The sequence below is a fragment of the Patella vulgata genome, chromosome 3 (assembly GCF_932274485.2).
Source record: "Patella vulgata chromosome 3, xgPatVulg1.2, whole genome shotgun sequence".
Lineage (NCBI taxonomy): Eukaryota > Metazoa > Mollusca > Gastropoda > Patellidae > Patella > Patella vulgata.
The window spans coordinates 67,741,569-67,758,379 of record NC_065881.2 but is presented as its reverse complement, the minus strand read 5'-3'; the positions used below and the strand labels follow the sequence as shown (position 1 = coordinate 67,758,379).

The 16,811-nt window shown below is 33.0% G+C and overlaps 1 protein-coding gene across 1 annotated transcript; it reads left to right on the top strand.

The window, feature by feature from the left end:
* The first annotated feature begins 189 nt into the window (after nt 1-189).
* On the top strand, nt 190-11,685 carry LOC126815794 (transmembrane protein 128). Its single transcript, XM_050541733.1, has 4 exons — nt 190-324; nt 2,922-3,132; nt 9,312-9,479; nt 10,114-11,685. The coding sequence occupies exons 1-4, from the start codon at nt 240-242 to the stop codon at nt 10,211-10,213; spliced, it is 564 nt and encodes a 187-aa protein (XP_050397690.1). The 5' UTR covers nt 190-239; the 3' UTR covers nt 10,214-11,685.
* The last annotated feature ends 5,126 nt before the right edge of the window (nt 11,686-16,811 follow it).

Genomic DNA, 16,811 nt, shown 5'->3' with positions numbered 1-16,811 from the left:
GATAATGTAAAATTGTTGTAAGACATCTAATTCGAAATGCTTTCCAGCGAATTTGTTTATTAATTGTTTATTTGTCTATTATTTAAAAACACGATTCGTCAAGGGTTTTTCCCTTCGAAGTACAGAGCAATTGAAATAAATAACCAAGTATATATACAGCCTTACCATAAAACATTTACTTGTTCGTTTTGTAAAATTTTGACACGATCCAGAATACAACGGCAACCAAAAGCGTCAAGATGGCTGATAGAATGAGCGAAGAAGTTTTTAGGCGACGAGTTCAACATAAACTGGCTGGTCGTCTTTTGGATACGATAGACCCAGGTGCGTATTAAGGAAACATTTTGGAATTTAAAATTATAATCTCTTATAAACTTTATCAGATGGTTGATACAACGGTAAACCATCATTATTTCAACTCGATAAAGACGAACCAGTAAATAAAAGAGTTATCTCCCATGCATTGTTATGGATTTTCTTTGCCTAAATTTAACAACACTGCATCCCACAAATTTATATCATGAATACTCTGCCCGTTGCAGTCAAAATTTTCCCTACTGAAAGTTGAACTCTACACGGTGAGTGTACACGCTTCAGTGGCTTGTCTCGAAGTGATATCTGGTTAGTCACACGGTGCGATAACACTCAGCACAAGAGTCAATGATTTGAATGATTTCTATAAATATCCATCGCACATGAAATTCTCTAAACATCGATCAACTATTACAGCCGTAAAAAATCTATGGTTCAGGTTGACAATTCTGAATAGCAGTAATATTTAGCTTTTTGGTTATTGCAGCAGCTTTAGAAATTACGATTGTTTTATTTTTTAAATTGCTTTATCATTAACTATACTGTTAGGAGCGGTATCTTTTGGTTTAGTACAAATAATATCTCTGAAACACTCGAGTTCGACAAGAACATGATAATAGCAGTTGTTTCATTTTACTTTTCCAAGTTTCTTAAAACAATTGTTGAGTTGCCTAACATGCGTGTTTCTAAATTCAATATCTTGTTCCAACTTTCTGAATATGTTTCGTAAAAAAAGTAGTCTTGATTATCCCAGCCTGTCAGTCATATGGCAAATGATTGGTTGACTGGTTAAGCAAGACTAATTTCAAAACAAGGGCATGTTACTTTTTTTTGACTCAAAAGGTCCCAGATGTTATGGCCGACACACGTAACCATTTTTCACTTCAGTCTATTATTTATTGATGGTTAAATGATCATAGCTTATATTATTAAGTACAATATCACCATTTATTTAGTGACTATAAATGTGCGAAACTGATTTAAAGCTTGGTATGTATATATAAATATTGTGGTGTAATTGTCGAGATATTTGGAGATATTTATTTATGGTGGGGCACCCTACCATGAAGATAAGAACCAGCACCATAGACAGTATTATTGGGTTTTTTAAACATTCTAGAAGAATGTCACTAAAAACACTGAGATAAATCTGATTCTGACACGTTTGTTTTTATCTGTGATTGGTTCTCTTTTAGTTTTGCCTTTCAAGTTCATTTTAATTATTACCGGTAATGCATGTGAGATCTTATAAATAAGAATCAGGATAATTGTATATGTACAATACTTTTATGCACACAACCTAATATAATGACACAATATATTCACATTAACTGCATGTATTTTTGGTTTTGATAATCAAGCGCGGTTGAAAAAATTGAATAACTAACAATAATCAATCGTTATAACTCCAAACCTTATCTCGAGACACAGAAGTTAGAAGTTAGAGACAAGAGGTACAAATGTACCGGTACCTTGTCTAAGTTTGATCCTACTTTTGATCCACAATTGTTACTTCACTATACTTGAAATTATTGCATAATTGTATCAAAGCTTCATTTAAATAGTGAATGTTATTATTATTTAAAAAGATTTGCAGGTTGTTTGGCATGTAACATCGCACAGTTTTCTAAATAAAAATACTATATATTATTGGTTGTGTGATTTGTAGTTTTAGAGCAGGAATACAATTTCAATTTGTTAAATTCATGATATTATTTAATTATCTTCATGAAATCAATCTTGAATTTGAGATTAGATATTATTAGTGCTCACACAACAATACAAATTCAAATAGTTTTTCAAAGTTGAATTATTGAAATATGACCTGACTTTTGCCACCTTTAGGAAATATTGATATTATTATTTGAAATATTCACAATTTCTAGAAATCTAAAACTATTCAAAAACTGTTCCTTTAAACTGAATATAATATTTGAATAGCATTTAAGTTCACTCGACACAAACTTGGTCATTTTGGGACTAACTCCTGGTTAATTTTATTTCAATAATTTAATTGCGCGTAGGGGTCTTTGGCAGTTGGAGGAAACCAGAGGACCCGGAGAAAACCCACAAGGTTGGATAGGCGACCCTACACCTTGTCAAGTACAACCGGGGAATCGAAATCTCGCCAGTTAACTCAATGACAGACCTTATGATACAGTGCACATGCTAACCATTCGGCCATCCAACCCCCCATCAAAGTAAAGGTTTACTCAAATAAAAGATTACACTTTTGGGTCCCTGGGAAATTTCCTGGTATTCTGTCACTGACTAAACATGTCTGTATCTTGAATTACTGTAGGATGAATAGCAGGTTAGTACATGTGCAGTACGTTCTAAATGAAAAAAACCTTGTGGGTTTTCCCCCCTCCTCCAGTTTTCTCCCACTGCTAAAGACCCCTATGCGCAAGTGAATTATTGAAATAAAATTGAACAATATGATAGTCCCGAAATGACCTAGTTTGTGTGAGTGGACGTTAAATCCCATTTCTCTCTCTCTCTAAATGAAAAAAATCACTCTAATCTCTGAAAAAATTCACTCTAATCTCTGAAAAAATTCACACTAAAAATATTATTTTAAATAATAAATTATTAAATTCTTTTCACAGATCGTTTATATGCAGAAACACGACCAGAAGAATCAAAATTCAGGAGCATTAACCCAGAAACTCGCAGGCAATTTGAAGAAACATTTGGAAAATATCAGAAAAAAGAATCTGCATTCAGTATTCAGAATATTACATGGTTAATAGCTTCCATTGCTGTGTTTCATTTTAGTGATTTCTACATGGTTTTAAGATTCAATCCAAATGTTAACAGGTAAGTTGTAAAGATATGCTTGTTAGGAATTACTCACTGTATTTTATGCCCACATTTTAATGTATTTTTTTGGTGCCCTGTCAATCTTTACATCTATCCATCCAACCAGAAATTTTTGTGAAAACTATAATTTTCATTGAATACTACCAGGGGCGGATTGGGGCCGGGAACCAACCCGGGCTCCCGTGTCGGAGCGGCGCCTTTTACTGACCGCGGAGCCTGGACGGGTGGTCCGGGGGCTCTCCCCCTCGAAAATTTTGAAAAATGAACCCCAAATATGCGATTTGGTGGCATATCTGATCATAATCTCTGTCAAATAATATATCTCATAAATCAATTAATTTAGGCCAAAACCCCGACCTGCAAGTAATTTACAACCATCAACCTGTGAAATTATCATATCTTCATATTATTAATTAACGTATTATCATTGTATCATCAAGAGTCAAGAGAATTTAACTGGTTAAAAAATGCGACTAGTTGAGAAAATTTTGACCATTTGATTAACCAGTTAGGAATATTGAATAAGTAGGAATATTTTCATTGAAAAATGTCCCATTTTTGTTGCCGGGAGCGCTAGTTGATTGCTCCTGTGATGGAAGGCCACAAGACACATTGGTACAGAGTGACGAAAGTGAAATTCATGAAGTCTATTATACCAGCCCATTCCAGACTCCAGTGATGGCGTGGCAGCCCGTTAAAGCCACATACAACATGATCATCATCGCTCCATGGCCGGTCCAATAACACCCCCCCCCCCCAATTTAATGTTCAGCAGAAAAAGGTTTTTAAGACGAATTGGACACAATTATTTTTTTCATTTTTTGTCCCATCGCCCAATGGCCCAATCCGCCCCTGAATACTACTTATAATTTTATTTTTATTATTGTTAAAGAAAGACAGGGGACTATTAAATGGGTTCATCACACCTTTTGGGTCAAAATACATTGTCAGAAGGTTGTATCTGAGTTTTGCCAAATTGTCCAGCCTAGCGAAAAAAGTTATAGAGGTTAAGAATCATGGTATCGAGCAAAAGTCACATCAAAATGTTGTATGCAAAATGTTGTACTTCTAAAGATTTTCTTTAATATTTCTGTACAAAATGTATGTGTAGCTGTTTAAACAGCATGTAGCTATCTGCACATATCAGGCTAAATATCTAGTGCAGAAATAAGGAGTGAAAGCTAGTAATTTGAAATTGTATCTCGGGGGAAAAAATTCACCTTTAACTGCTTGAATTTCTTAGATATCACATAACTAAGCTCAAAACAATACTGGCTACATTTTGTTTGCTTGTGATGCTTTGGTAAGTCACTAAGTTTATAGTTTATTTTCCTGATATTTATTTATTTTGGCTGGAAAACCCCATGTACAACATTTTGAAACAATATTATACAAGCCTTTTTTATTGGCTTAGAAATATGAGAACTAGACGAAGAGATGTGCAAGAAAATTCTGATTCTGAAGAAGAAAAAAAGTGAATTTTGTCAAATATGCCAGATACTGCCTCTGACGACATGTAACTTTGCTTATAAGTTATATCAATCTAGAATATTCAAAGTTCATTGGGTAATTGCCTTGACTGAATTTACGATGAGCATTTTCTGCTTTGGGTAAGCAGAGATAAGCAATTTCATTAATCGAAACTTCAGGACACAATAACTCTGCTTCTAACGTACGCTGTTCATACTTTGCGATTGTCGTGAGTTGAGTTAGATAATAAGCATTTCTATGTAGGCTAAGAAACAGTGTCTGTCTGTAACACCTTTTGGAACACAGTCAATAATTCCACTTCTGAGGATGCTTTATGTAAGAGTTAAGTATGCCTATTGCAGGCCCTTTTAGTGACTTCAAAACAAAACATTAAAGATACATTCCCGCGTACAAACTGGGCGATTTGATGATATATTTGGCCTAAAAACATATTCAGACTAATTAATTTGTCATAAATTTGCTTCAAATCCTTCTCAAAACATTGTAATTGTCAAGGAATACCCTTGCTATAAAAAATCGATCAAAAGAGGTCATATTTGTGACTGACGGGTGCGAAGTCAGAGGAGAATTTATTGCATATACAAGACGACGTGCCTTTAATCGCTGACTATTTATTACAAATATCGAAGCCTAATTAAATTCTCGGATTATCCACTGCCCGCATCTTTTTTCGTGATTTTCATCCCAGAAAGTGTTGTACGTCTAACTCTTCATAAAGTTTATCAACATGTACATCAAGCGCTCAATCTCAGCATGCAACCTTTGACGTCACGAGTGCAGATATTCTTAATCGTCGGGCTGCCGATTAGGGGAACCCTGACATTTTTGTCCTGTATACGCTCCATGAGTGTTTTTTGGGGAATCCAGTATTTTTCTAGTAAGATTGGATATCTCTACTTTTCATATATACCAAAATTGCCATACTTTTATTGGAAATAACCACCTGTTAAATACTTTTCTGGGAACCTATCTTTAAACTGACACCACAATAATTACCAGTAAGAAATACCAGTCATTTTGTAAGCGCCTTTATTTTTCTTGGTAGGCTACATGTAGTAGACCTTTGCTTCATTTTTTTTCAAGCTAAAAACATTATCTCTGAGTATCGATCATTTTTATGAATTTTTGGACTATGTTCTTAAGATATAATCAATCTTAGCTAGAATCTCCTAATCATAGTCATTGTTCCAATTATACATCATGGTAACATCATTGCGAAATTGCATGATTGACAATGGCTTTATATAAGTCTCTAGTGTGCCATGATAATTCTTCTATTACCTATATCCCTATCAATAAATTCTACTGTCTCCCTTATGTACAGTAAAGACTGTTGTGTACACCCATAGTAATAATTATTTACACTAGTTTGATTGTCATTAAAAGATTTGGCTGGAAAGTTAATAGCCTGATTGCTGCTACTTTATTATAAAACAATAGACAGTGGTATGATTTCTGTCAATAATATGTCCATTTCATGTCTGTAATCACCCTCACTAATATGATGCAGAACATAAGGTCTGTGGAGTGTCTATATGTGATCAATCTTTATTACCATCATTTATTAAATACATCAAATTATACCTAGCTCAATACAAGGCAATTAATTCAAACGTCTTCATATAATCAATAATAGAAGAATTTATTGAAGTAATATGTAGAGAAATCATGTTGGCTTAATGTCCTTGAAGGTATCGCTGGCATCAAGATTATCACTTGAACAGGATCGTCTCTGGGGAAGTTTGTAATTCCGACAACATAGAAGGACGGAAGGTCATATTGAAGGACTTCCGACGAGTTCCTTTCTTACAATTAAGGTGACCTCTAGCATGGTAGGCAATATGCTGCAAGCTTTTTCAGTTGGTTGGATAATGTTGAAGTACTTATTGATTTATTCCAGTTGTGAAATAGCATGGATAAGCATAATAAACAACACATCAGTTTTTGTTAGATTTTTTTTTTTTTATCTCATTTAAAACATGGTAATTATTGATGTTGTCATGATTGAGGTTATTTTTGTGCACAAATCAAGTAAGCATGGACTACTTTGATACCATGGGGTGTTGACATGATCACAGTACTATTATAATTCAGGCTATTAACAGTTAAATACAACAGCTTTAATAAACAATATATTTATAAATGATTAGGTTAACAAAATGTCAAGTACTTCATTAATATTAAAGTGACACTGCTTGATAATGCCCAAATGCCTAAAGGTTCATTAAAAACATTGTAAATCCCAAAGAAGGGACAGAAAAACTACCTTTTCACCAATTTTGAAAGATTTTGACATTATTTAATGTGTTTTACTTGTAAGGAGGTGGTGGGAGCACATTGTGTAAATATTAAAACAGGTGTTAATAAGTCATGTTTACATGTCCCCAAAACATACTACTAAAGGAGGTAAACCTCTTTGATTTAGCTCAAAATAAAAGTGTTAATTTGGCTTGATTCAGATCCAATGACCAATGTGTTATTTCAGTTAGTGACTGGGCAAGCTCTGTATGATTAAAATTTTGTTTTGAAACATTAAACAGAAGTCAGCTTTTCCTTTCAAATTTTAGAATCATTTGTGGCTTTTTGTGCGGTCATGAATAACTGTTTTAACTTCTAACCAAGGATAGTCAAAAGACATATTTACTGTCATCACACATAGACTAATCACACATGCTGATAGGTCAACAGGGATGTTTGTATTTAGCTTGCAACTGTCCACTGACAAGGTTACTCAATTAGAGATACAAAATATGAAGAAATTTTCATCAAATCAACAGTTAAGAAAATAGAGCAATCATTCATGACTCTGGTTTGTGTCACTTTACAGAGAAAAATATATTATATATATGATATAATATTTATGAGAATATTATAATAATAACGTATTTAAGTACAATTTACTAATTATTTATAATTTATCCTCTTTATAGTACATTATTATATACACTTGACAAAATGTTATAGATTAATTTTCCACAGTTCTATCTCTACTGCTTTTGTTGATAGATCAGCCTTTTTTAGCATGATGTAGATAAGATGGTACTGATAATGAGCATTTCATGTAAAATTCTGATTGAACAGCGACATTGTTGAGCGGGTTTTTTTTCGGTTTTTTTGTTTTCTCAAGTGACTTTTATATTCTACAAAAAATTGGCAATATTCAAATGTTATGGTAAAAAGTGTTAATATTTAATGAAGAGATAACATAATATAATAAGTAAACATAATGATTATAATTACTAGTCTTTATAAGACTGTGTTATACTCAGTATAATTAATTACTTTCTAATATGGTTGCCATTGATTCTTTTTGTTACTGACTGTTTGATTTGACTTGATAATTATTAATAAATAATTACCAGAAATGTGATAGCTACAAACACCTTTTCCGTTCTCTATGTAGTGTACAGCAGACATATTGCTGCATGTTATGTACTATGAATTTTGATAAATTACTTAATAATGACTTCTCAGTAAATAATGAAATTGATGATTTTTCGTGGACTGATAAAAATCAATTGGCTATAATTAGAAAGATGTGGGTTTATGTTATTTGATTGCTGGATGTGTAAATATTTCAAATTAACATTATTGCAGTTGAGATGGTAATCATAATTTTTATGGTGTAAGACTGTATCAGATAATCTATCTAGTAATTTAATAATTATGGGTTATCACAATTATTGTATAGTATATCAATATTTCGTTATCAATCCCCATTTAACAATGACTGACTCTGACAAAAAACGATTTGTGTTTGTCTTAATTGCTGGACAGTGTTTAAAACAACCAGACATGATATTCATTGAGACAAAGCTTTAGTAATCTAGCTGGCAAAATACATTAGACATTGTAGACCGACATACGCAAAGGCTGTGTTTTTTTTATCTGTTCCTTTTAATTGGTGATAATAATTTTTGTTCATATTGCTAAATAAAGTTCAATTTCTTTAGAAACCAATTACGCCATTTCAAGATTCTAATGCAGTAACGATTTACCGAAACTATTTTATAATCCTACCTATTCTGTTCAGATAAAATGGATTATTTGCTACACTATTACCTAGTCTGTATCTTAATGTGAACCCAGCCCAGCAAGCATAAATCTTTGTCTGTTATTGTATTAGACTAGAAAATTGTACCACTCACCACAAGATTATAAATTTCAATTGCTTTTATATCAATAGAAGGCAGAAATAATGAGCATTCAATACAATACCTGGTTCTGGAATGTGCATATATTATAAAATAATTCTCTATGTTCAAATGTTTCACTATGCTAGAAGTAATATTAAAATATGAGGTATGTCACATATTCCAATCAAGCCCTTACGTCGTAACATAAGGAAAAGATAACATTTTATTGAACTCGATGATTTCTTTGTAATTTGCCTGAGAATTGGTCTGCTCATGCAAATATTAATCACCTCAAAATTTACCAATATACACTACAAATAAAATAAACACTCTAGTTTCAAAATTTTTGCAGTGTTGGCAAGATTTATTACATGAATTACCCTTCCTTTTATATTTAGTAGCATATGGTGTTATGGTGTTTAATCTATTTTGTTATTTTTTTGTTCTTTCTCCTAGTGTTAAATATGATTTGGCTGTTTGATGATTGTAGACAGATGCATATTATATTTATATAAATAATACAGATGATATGTTTGATTATATTTACAGATTATGGTTTTATATAGGAGCTATATTGATTGCTATTAATGTTTGTGTTGCAATATTTCTAATTGGTTGGTTAACTTATATAAAGAAGATAAGTAGTGACCAATGGGAAAAACGTTACCCTGCAGCTATCCCCATAGCAACAGGTTGTTTTGTTTGTGGTGCTATATGGTAAGTTTAGATATGGCATAGTTTTGATATTCCTCTATACATGTAATGTTTATTTATACAACATTATGCATACAGTCATAAATTACAATAATCAATCATTTATTTGACAGTGTTTACTTTTAAAATTTGTTGATATGCATCAGCAGAGAAAATTACATACAATGAGTTTATAGTATACATACAACATGTCATACTTCAATCAGTCATTATATCATGACAGTCTAATACTGGGATATACAAATGTCTATAACCTACATGATTCAAACATAATGGGATATTGATGTCAGTGTTGAGGACAAACCATTATGCTGATACATGTAGTCATAAACAGCTGTTGGAAAATAGGCTATTGAAGAAAAAGATCATTCTTTTCACCCACAACATTCCACAGTTTTTGAAAACTGATTGGAAAAAAGGATAATTCTCTTCTCCAACAACATGCCCCAGGTTTTGAAAACTGAAATCTTAGTATGATAAATTATGTAAGAAATATGAAATATGCTTATTGTGTATTTCATGAGTTTAGTTTAATTAGACAAGGAACACGGTAGATCAATAATGTACAAAATATTTCAAGCTTTTAGTGTAGATTGAATAGATTATAAGAGATATGTTGTTGACTTGTATATTTCAGTGTAAATGTTGGTTTATGGCCAGTATGGGGACTTCTAACTCCAGTTATTCTCTTCACTATATTAATGGGAATAGTCGTAATCATCGCCATGCTGGGCTAAAAAAAATATTATGTAAAAGAAAGAGTGACAGATTTGATATTTTGACAGCTATTTTATTTTCAACATCAAACTATCAGAATCATTATTATTATGAAAATGATATAGAAGCTGTATCTCTGTGTATGGCATCAACTCTTACTTCTTGAAATACATCTAAACACTTGAAAGTCTTTTAGCATCTCCTTTGTAATGGCAAGCATGTCTTAAGGATATATAGAGTCTATTATAAGCCTTGCCTTAAGTACCCATTGATATATTAATACCGCATCAAGCCTTTTCATTGATGATAGTTAGATCTACTGATCAACAAGGTTAATCCTAATTAATATCCTCTCATTATACGTCTTAATTTCCATTTCAAAAAGATCACTCCCTTAGTAGATGTGTACTTATTATTAATTAAATGTGAAATGAAGAGAGAGTATTTACTGATATGATTGTATATTCTGGATTTTTTAATTTACATTTATTGGGAATTTTTTAGACTTTATGATGTGGAATTACATGCCCACATTTAATGAGAATATATTGTTGTCACCCTTGTCCGTCCATCCATGCATGCTTCCACACAAAATAGTCTATATTTTTTATCCAATTTTAATGAAACTTGGTAAATTGCCTTATTTCCTTGATATCTCAAATATATCTGTTTTTGAACTGTCAGTGAGCTATTCAAAGCCCATAATCAACTATCTAGACAATTGGATGGTTGTGATTTTGAACGGGTTGAAACAAAATCATCATTTAATAATTTAATTTAAAAATGGATACTCGAGACTGTTTAATATCGTAACAGTGGTAGCAATGAAAATTGAAACTATGCCATTCTTCAAATATCCATTGAAGTAATTTGACTGAACTTTTTGATTATTCCTTGTTCACTTAATATTTTTAAACTATTACGTCATGCATCTTTAAATACATAGCATATTCAGAAGGTATTCAATGATATATATCTGCCAAGATATATTACATATATTTGATATATTGTCAGTGAAGAACTTTGTTTTACATGTCAGGAAGAAAATAAGAGCAGGTAATGGTATGGTAATCAATATTTAAACTAAAAAACTAGACTGATTAATGAATGTTATAATTCTTGTCTGACAATGAACTTAGTATTAGGAGTAGTTGATTTCATATGAGAGAGAACTAGTGAATTATTGCTTTCAGGGCCGGATTTACCAGTAGGCCATTGGCAGCTTATAATCTTGTTTCAGGTCTACACTGGATATTTGGGGGCTGACTGATGAGTTTGGCCCACAAGTAGGAAAATTCGGTCATTATTGCTGTCCCTATTTCTCGGATGAAAATTGTGTTTTTAAAAGCATTTTTTATGGCACAGCTTCGCAACCCAGCTTATTGTGTTTTTCATTGATGTATATACATGTATTTAAATTATTTATATTGCTGTGGTGTAAATGTTAATAATATAAAAAAAATAATTTTGTAAATAAAATATTTATATATTACTTGTATGATTATGTTATTGATGATACACCGTATAATGAGTGTTTTAAGATGTTTTGTGTGGAGATTTGAGCATGATAAAATGAGGAAGATTGTATTCCTACAGGAGAAAGCTAATGATAAATGGTGTCATTTCTCAATCACATCCTACACACATATACATGGGAAATTCCAATAGTGAACAGGCAGCAGACAGACCTTTTTGATGTCTTGGGTTTTTAAAAAAGATGTTTAAAGGACCACAGGATGATAGGATACCTGTCTCCCAAAGCTTTAGTATAATGTTACTTTGTGTTTAAGTATTGGGAAGCCTGCATTCTGCTTTTGATGATCTAATGTTAGTTTAGAGGGTCTCGACCACAGCTATTAATTTTGTAGCTTCCTTTTGTGTGTATGAAAAAGTGAGGGATATTGTGCATTTGGCACTTTCTGAGCCTGTGATATTTTGAAAGTGACTTCATAATCAAATATAGTACGGGAGCAAGGTTCAGGTTGTTTCGTAAATTGCGTACAAAATTTCTACTATGATAGGTGAGTGGACAGTGGTGCCTGATATTCTGAACCTTGATTCTTAAGTTGCAGGTCCCCTTCCCATGGTGGTGGGGGGGGGGCGACAAAATGCAGAAATTTCAAATTTAATTCAACTTTTGCGTACAACGATCAACTTTCGTGCATAAGTCAACCAACCTCAGCATGTCATCAAAACACTGCTTAAGGAGACCAACAACCCTTCCCCCCATAAGAACATGCTCTTTACCCCCCTGAGAGATGAGTTGATTCGACTTCCGTGTACAACATTAATTTTTTCATTAAAAGTTTCACTATTCGCATTCTTAAGTTAGTGTTATGTTCTGGTGGATCAATATTGAAACTTTGAACAATCAATGTAGTACACAGAAGTTGAATTAACTCATCTCTGATGGAGGTAAAGGGGTTGTTCTTAAGGGGGGAAGGAAGGGTCAGGAGTCTTCTTAAGCAGTGCTTTTGATGACATCTGATGTTGGTTGACTTATGCACGAAACTTGATGATTGTACGCAAAAGTCGAATTAAACTCGAAATTTCGTCTGTTCAGAGTCCACTCATCTTGCATAGTAGAAATTTTGTATGCGATTTTCTAAGCAACCTGATCCTAGCTCCCTTATTATTAGAGTTTCTGATCATATTTAGTCGTTTAATAGGTTGAGATTGAACTGAACTGAATGAAACAGATTGCAGTCATTGACCAACTCTTAAAAAGCTCATCTTTTTGACCCTCCGGAAGCCATGGTGGCTAAGTGGGTAAGACACTGGTTCGCTAGCCTGGAGTTTACATGTTCGATACCTGAATTGGGCAAGAAAGTTTATCGGGATTTCCCAACATGGTCTCCCTTGTCAGTGGTGCAGGACGAGGGCCTGACAAGGACAGCTATCTAGTCTTTCGGATGGGATTGAAAACAGAGGTCCCGTGTATACATTGGCATGCACGTAAAAGATCCCTTGGCAGTTGACATTCAATATAAGAGTAGGCCACTGTGCGGCTGCCCGGGCAAAATTTCCCTCATATGTCTGTCTTCATTAGCCCAGTCAGAGCAGAACGGTAGGACGTTAAACCCTGTTTCATTTAACTTCATTCTTTGAACCTCCACTAATTCTAATTTGCAGTTTGTAGTAAATATTGCATTTTTCATATAGTCATTTAGTACTCCCCCCCCCCCCCCACACACACACACACACACTGCCAACTTCCCCCCACCCCCTTTCACCTTTTAATGATTTATGGTCTGGGAATAAATGGTATCTAAATATGTTTATGTATGTGGGTTGAATATTACAAGCATACAGTTGATGTATATTGATTTCAATAATAATAGAGAATTGTCAGAAATTTAATCCAAATATCCTTTTTCATCTTGGTAAATATCGGTATAGTAAATTATTATAAATAATCCTTTACAAACATTACCTGATGAACATGATAATTACTTCAATAATAATGTTTGCAATATTCACCCTGGTTAGACCTAAATCAGTAAAAAATGTTGGGTTTTTTGGTTTTATTTAAGCCATCTTTCTGCTTCAATCATATTTATGAGAGAACTTGTCAATGAAAAAATCCTGAAATATTTTACTTTAAAAAATTGAAAACATTAGATAACTTAAAACATGTACTGATAATAAAAATCTTTTGAAGTAAAAAACAAGTTGATATGTCGTCATTGACAGGATAATATGGTAGAAGTTCATATAATAGTGTAATCGAGAGATAAAATATAGAAGTGGTAGAAGTATGGAAATCTATAATCAATATGGTTTGGACAAATGATAAATATTATATTACACCAAGTGATATTATGGATTTACACACAGGTTGCATGGCATATAAACACAGGAAATTAGAAACACATTTATGCAAAATGGAGTCAGATGTATTTAGAATTTTGTTTATTGGGGATTTTCTTAAGTAAGTTAATCATGCAGCCTAAGTGTGACGTGAAATAAGTTGAAAACAATTATGTCTCGGGACAATTTTTGTCCTATCAAAAATGGCTGTGGTAGTTGAATGTACGATTTATTGGTCACCAAGTTTTCGGTCTCAGAGCTTTTTTACCCTAACCTTAACCAACTATCTCCTGATACCACCAGTCAGCACCTGTTTAAATTCTTTGGCCGGAATGTCGATCTTATGTAATAGTCATAATCCCAAAGAGCTTACTTGGCCAACTCCTGGAACAAACCCCAGGTTAGTGATCCAGAGCCTTACTGAGCGACTAGCTTCTTGACTCACTGAGCTACCATGGCCCCTCTACACATTGAGTCACCATGACTCCTGAATACAGAACTGGCTGGTTATGCTTATAAATGAGGTATTCTTCTGTCATTCAGTAACAATAAAGATGGCTGTGTGAAATAATAAAGAGTAATATGGATTTGAGATGATCGTAACTCTATTAGAATTGATCAATTTTTGATCATGTTTAGCTCTTTATCCTTTTTTGCACTGTGGGTGCAAGAATGTGTCAAAGTTTTCATTCAAGACTAGCCATATCCAAGCTCCAAGATCCAGTTTCCCAATTTATATTGATTGTGTTCCTTATCCACCCCCCATGCACCCACCCCACCCCTATAATACTGGCATCTCCACGGATTTGGTGGACCTACCTTTATGGCTAGAATATTGTGCCTTTAATTGTGATACATGTACAACATTCATAATTTAGTTACAATATTCTGGGGAAAAATTTTTGATTTAGAACAGACTGGTAGATTTTGAAATGTGGATATTGCATGTGGGATAGAATTTAAGTTGAGTGTTGAAGCCTTTCATGTTATCAGCCTGTCAGTTAATATGGTTTTATTGGAGCTGTTATACAACACAGGGGAAATATTTATCTGTTGACATAGTACAAACACTATCTAATTCTAAACTCAGTGTAACTCAACTAGAGACCAGTGCTAGCAGATCTCTCAAAAGAAATTTAACCTTAATTGGCAATTCATGTACTGTCGTGTAATCAGCTCATGTAATTAGTCAAATCAGTTCCCCTAATTTCTCAAGGTGACCTTCAGTTGTTTCTATACAGTAATTATTTTTATTTTTAAGGTTTTACCTTCACAATCTTAGAACCAGTACAGATCTGTGTTTTATAATGGGAGCTTTATTATAATATTGTAGGATTGCTAGTACATTGTTGATTGATATAGGAGATCTAATGGGTTTTAATCAATTAAAGAGTTATTCTTAGAATTGACTGTAGTAATGACAGTTTGCATCCATTTAGCTTTATCATTAGTGTCATGTTTGTTTTTCACAGAAAACAATTGCTGAGAAGTCTCTCTTTTATAAATATTGATTGAAAATCTGCGATAAGTTTTAATGTAAATGCCTACAGGTACAACTAGTGTATCATCACGTTTCTTTGTCATGCTATAAAGATTAATATTCTATTATATTTATTATCTAAGATTGTCTCATTATGGCTCAGTTTGTTTTCTCGAACATGCAGGGTTTATTCAACTACTCAGACGGGAGATCATATCAAATTTAATTCTGAGTCATGCATCAATAGAGTTAGCACCCTTGTCATTAAAGCTTTGTATCTGTTTTGTTGGGGTTTACTTTAGTGGGGGGAGGGGATAATGGAATTGGGGAATAGGGTTAGCCCATGTAAAACCCTTGAAGTAAAGTGGACACATGTAAGGGATTTTAATCTGGTTTCGTCCTATTGAAATTAAGAGTTGGATATTAATTACTTGAAGTGTTATTGCCCGTGTCATCAAAATTTTATAATCCTTCTACAGTAAATATTTTGGTAGATTTTTTTTAAAAATTGCTGATATTATAAGTACTATAAGGATGGAAATTCAGAGTAAGCATCAATTATTCACTGGAGTTCTTATCATCAAACTCTTGTAATTTAAGGTCAGCTAGAGTACTTGAGAATTTTGTCAAACTTGCTGAGATTCTGGAGAAATTCATTTTGAAACTTCAAAACATGAAATAGGTGTCAAACTTTATAAACAGTTTGGAATAGTAAGCTGGTGGTGGGCATATTTTACATTTCAAAAATTAATTCTACAGTTTCCTTTGTTCTTTATATTAATTAATGATGTGAATAATGTACATGCACGCCATCATGAATATCAAAATGAGAACTGATATTAAATATAATACTGTAAATAGACTTATAGTCAATCTGAAAATCATGAACATGTGTATTGAAATGCCAGAGGTAATGAGTGATGAGATGAATGCTTTAAGTCATTGATCATGTAATTTCATTACCATTATAGTGAAGATATAGCGACTTTATGAATAAAGATGACACACATTGTCCAATTGAAACACATTAAATATAATAGGGGATGCATGTGTACAGATTTTGTGACACAAGGAACACCAATAAGTGACAAAAATCTATATTATTATAACTTTATGAAGTATGGTGAGAACACTGTAAATTGCCATAGTTATATGTCAAACTGGTCAGTCTAATATGTTATTAAATTAAAGGAAATGAATCTACTTACTAATCCCAAACCATTCCAATCAATTAACCCTTTGAACCCTTTAATTATTCTTGTTACTCTTGTAATCATTCACTAATGAACTGTTACTGTATCTGATAAGAGAGAGAGATTTTATTATGA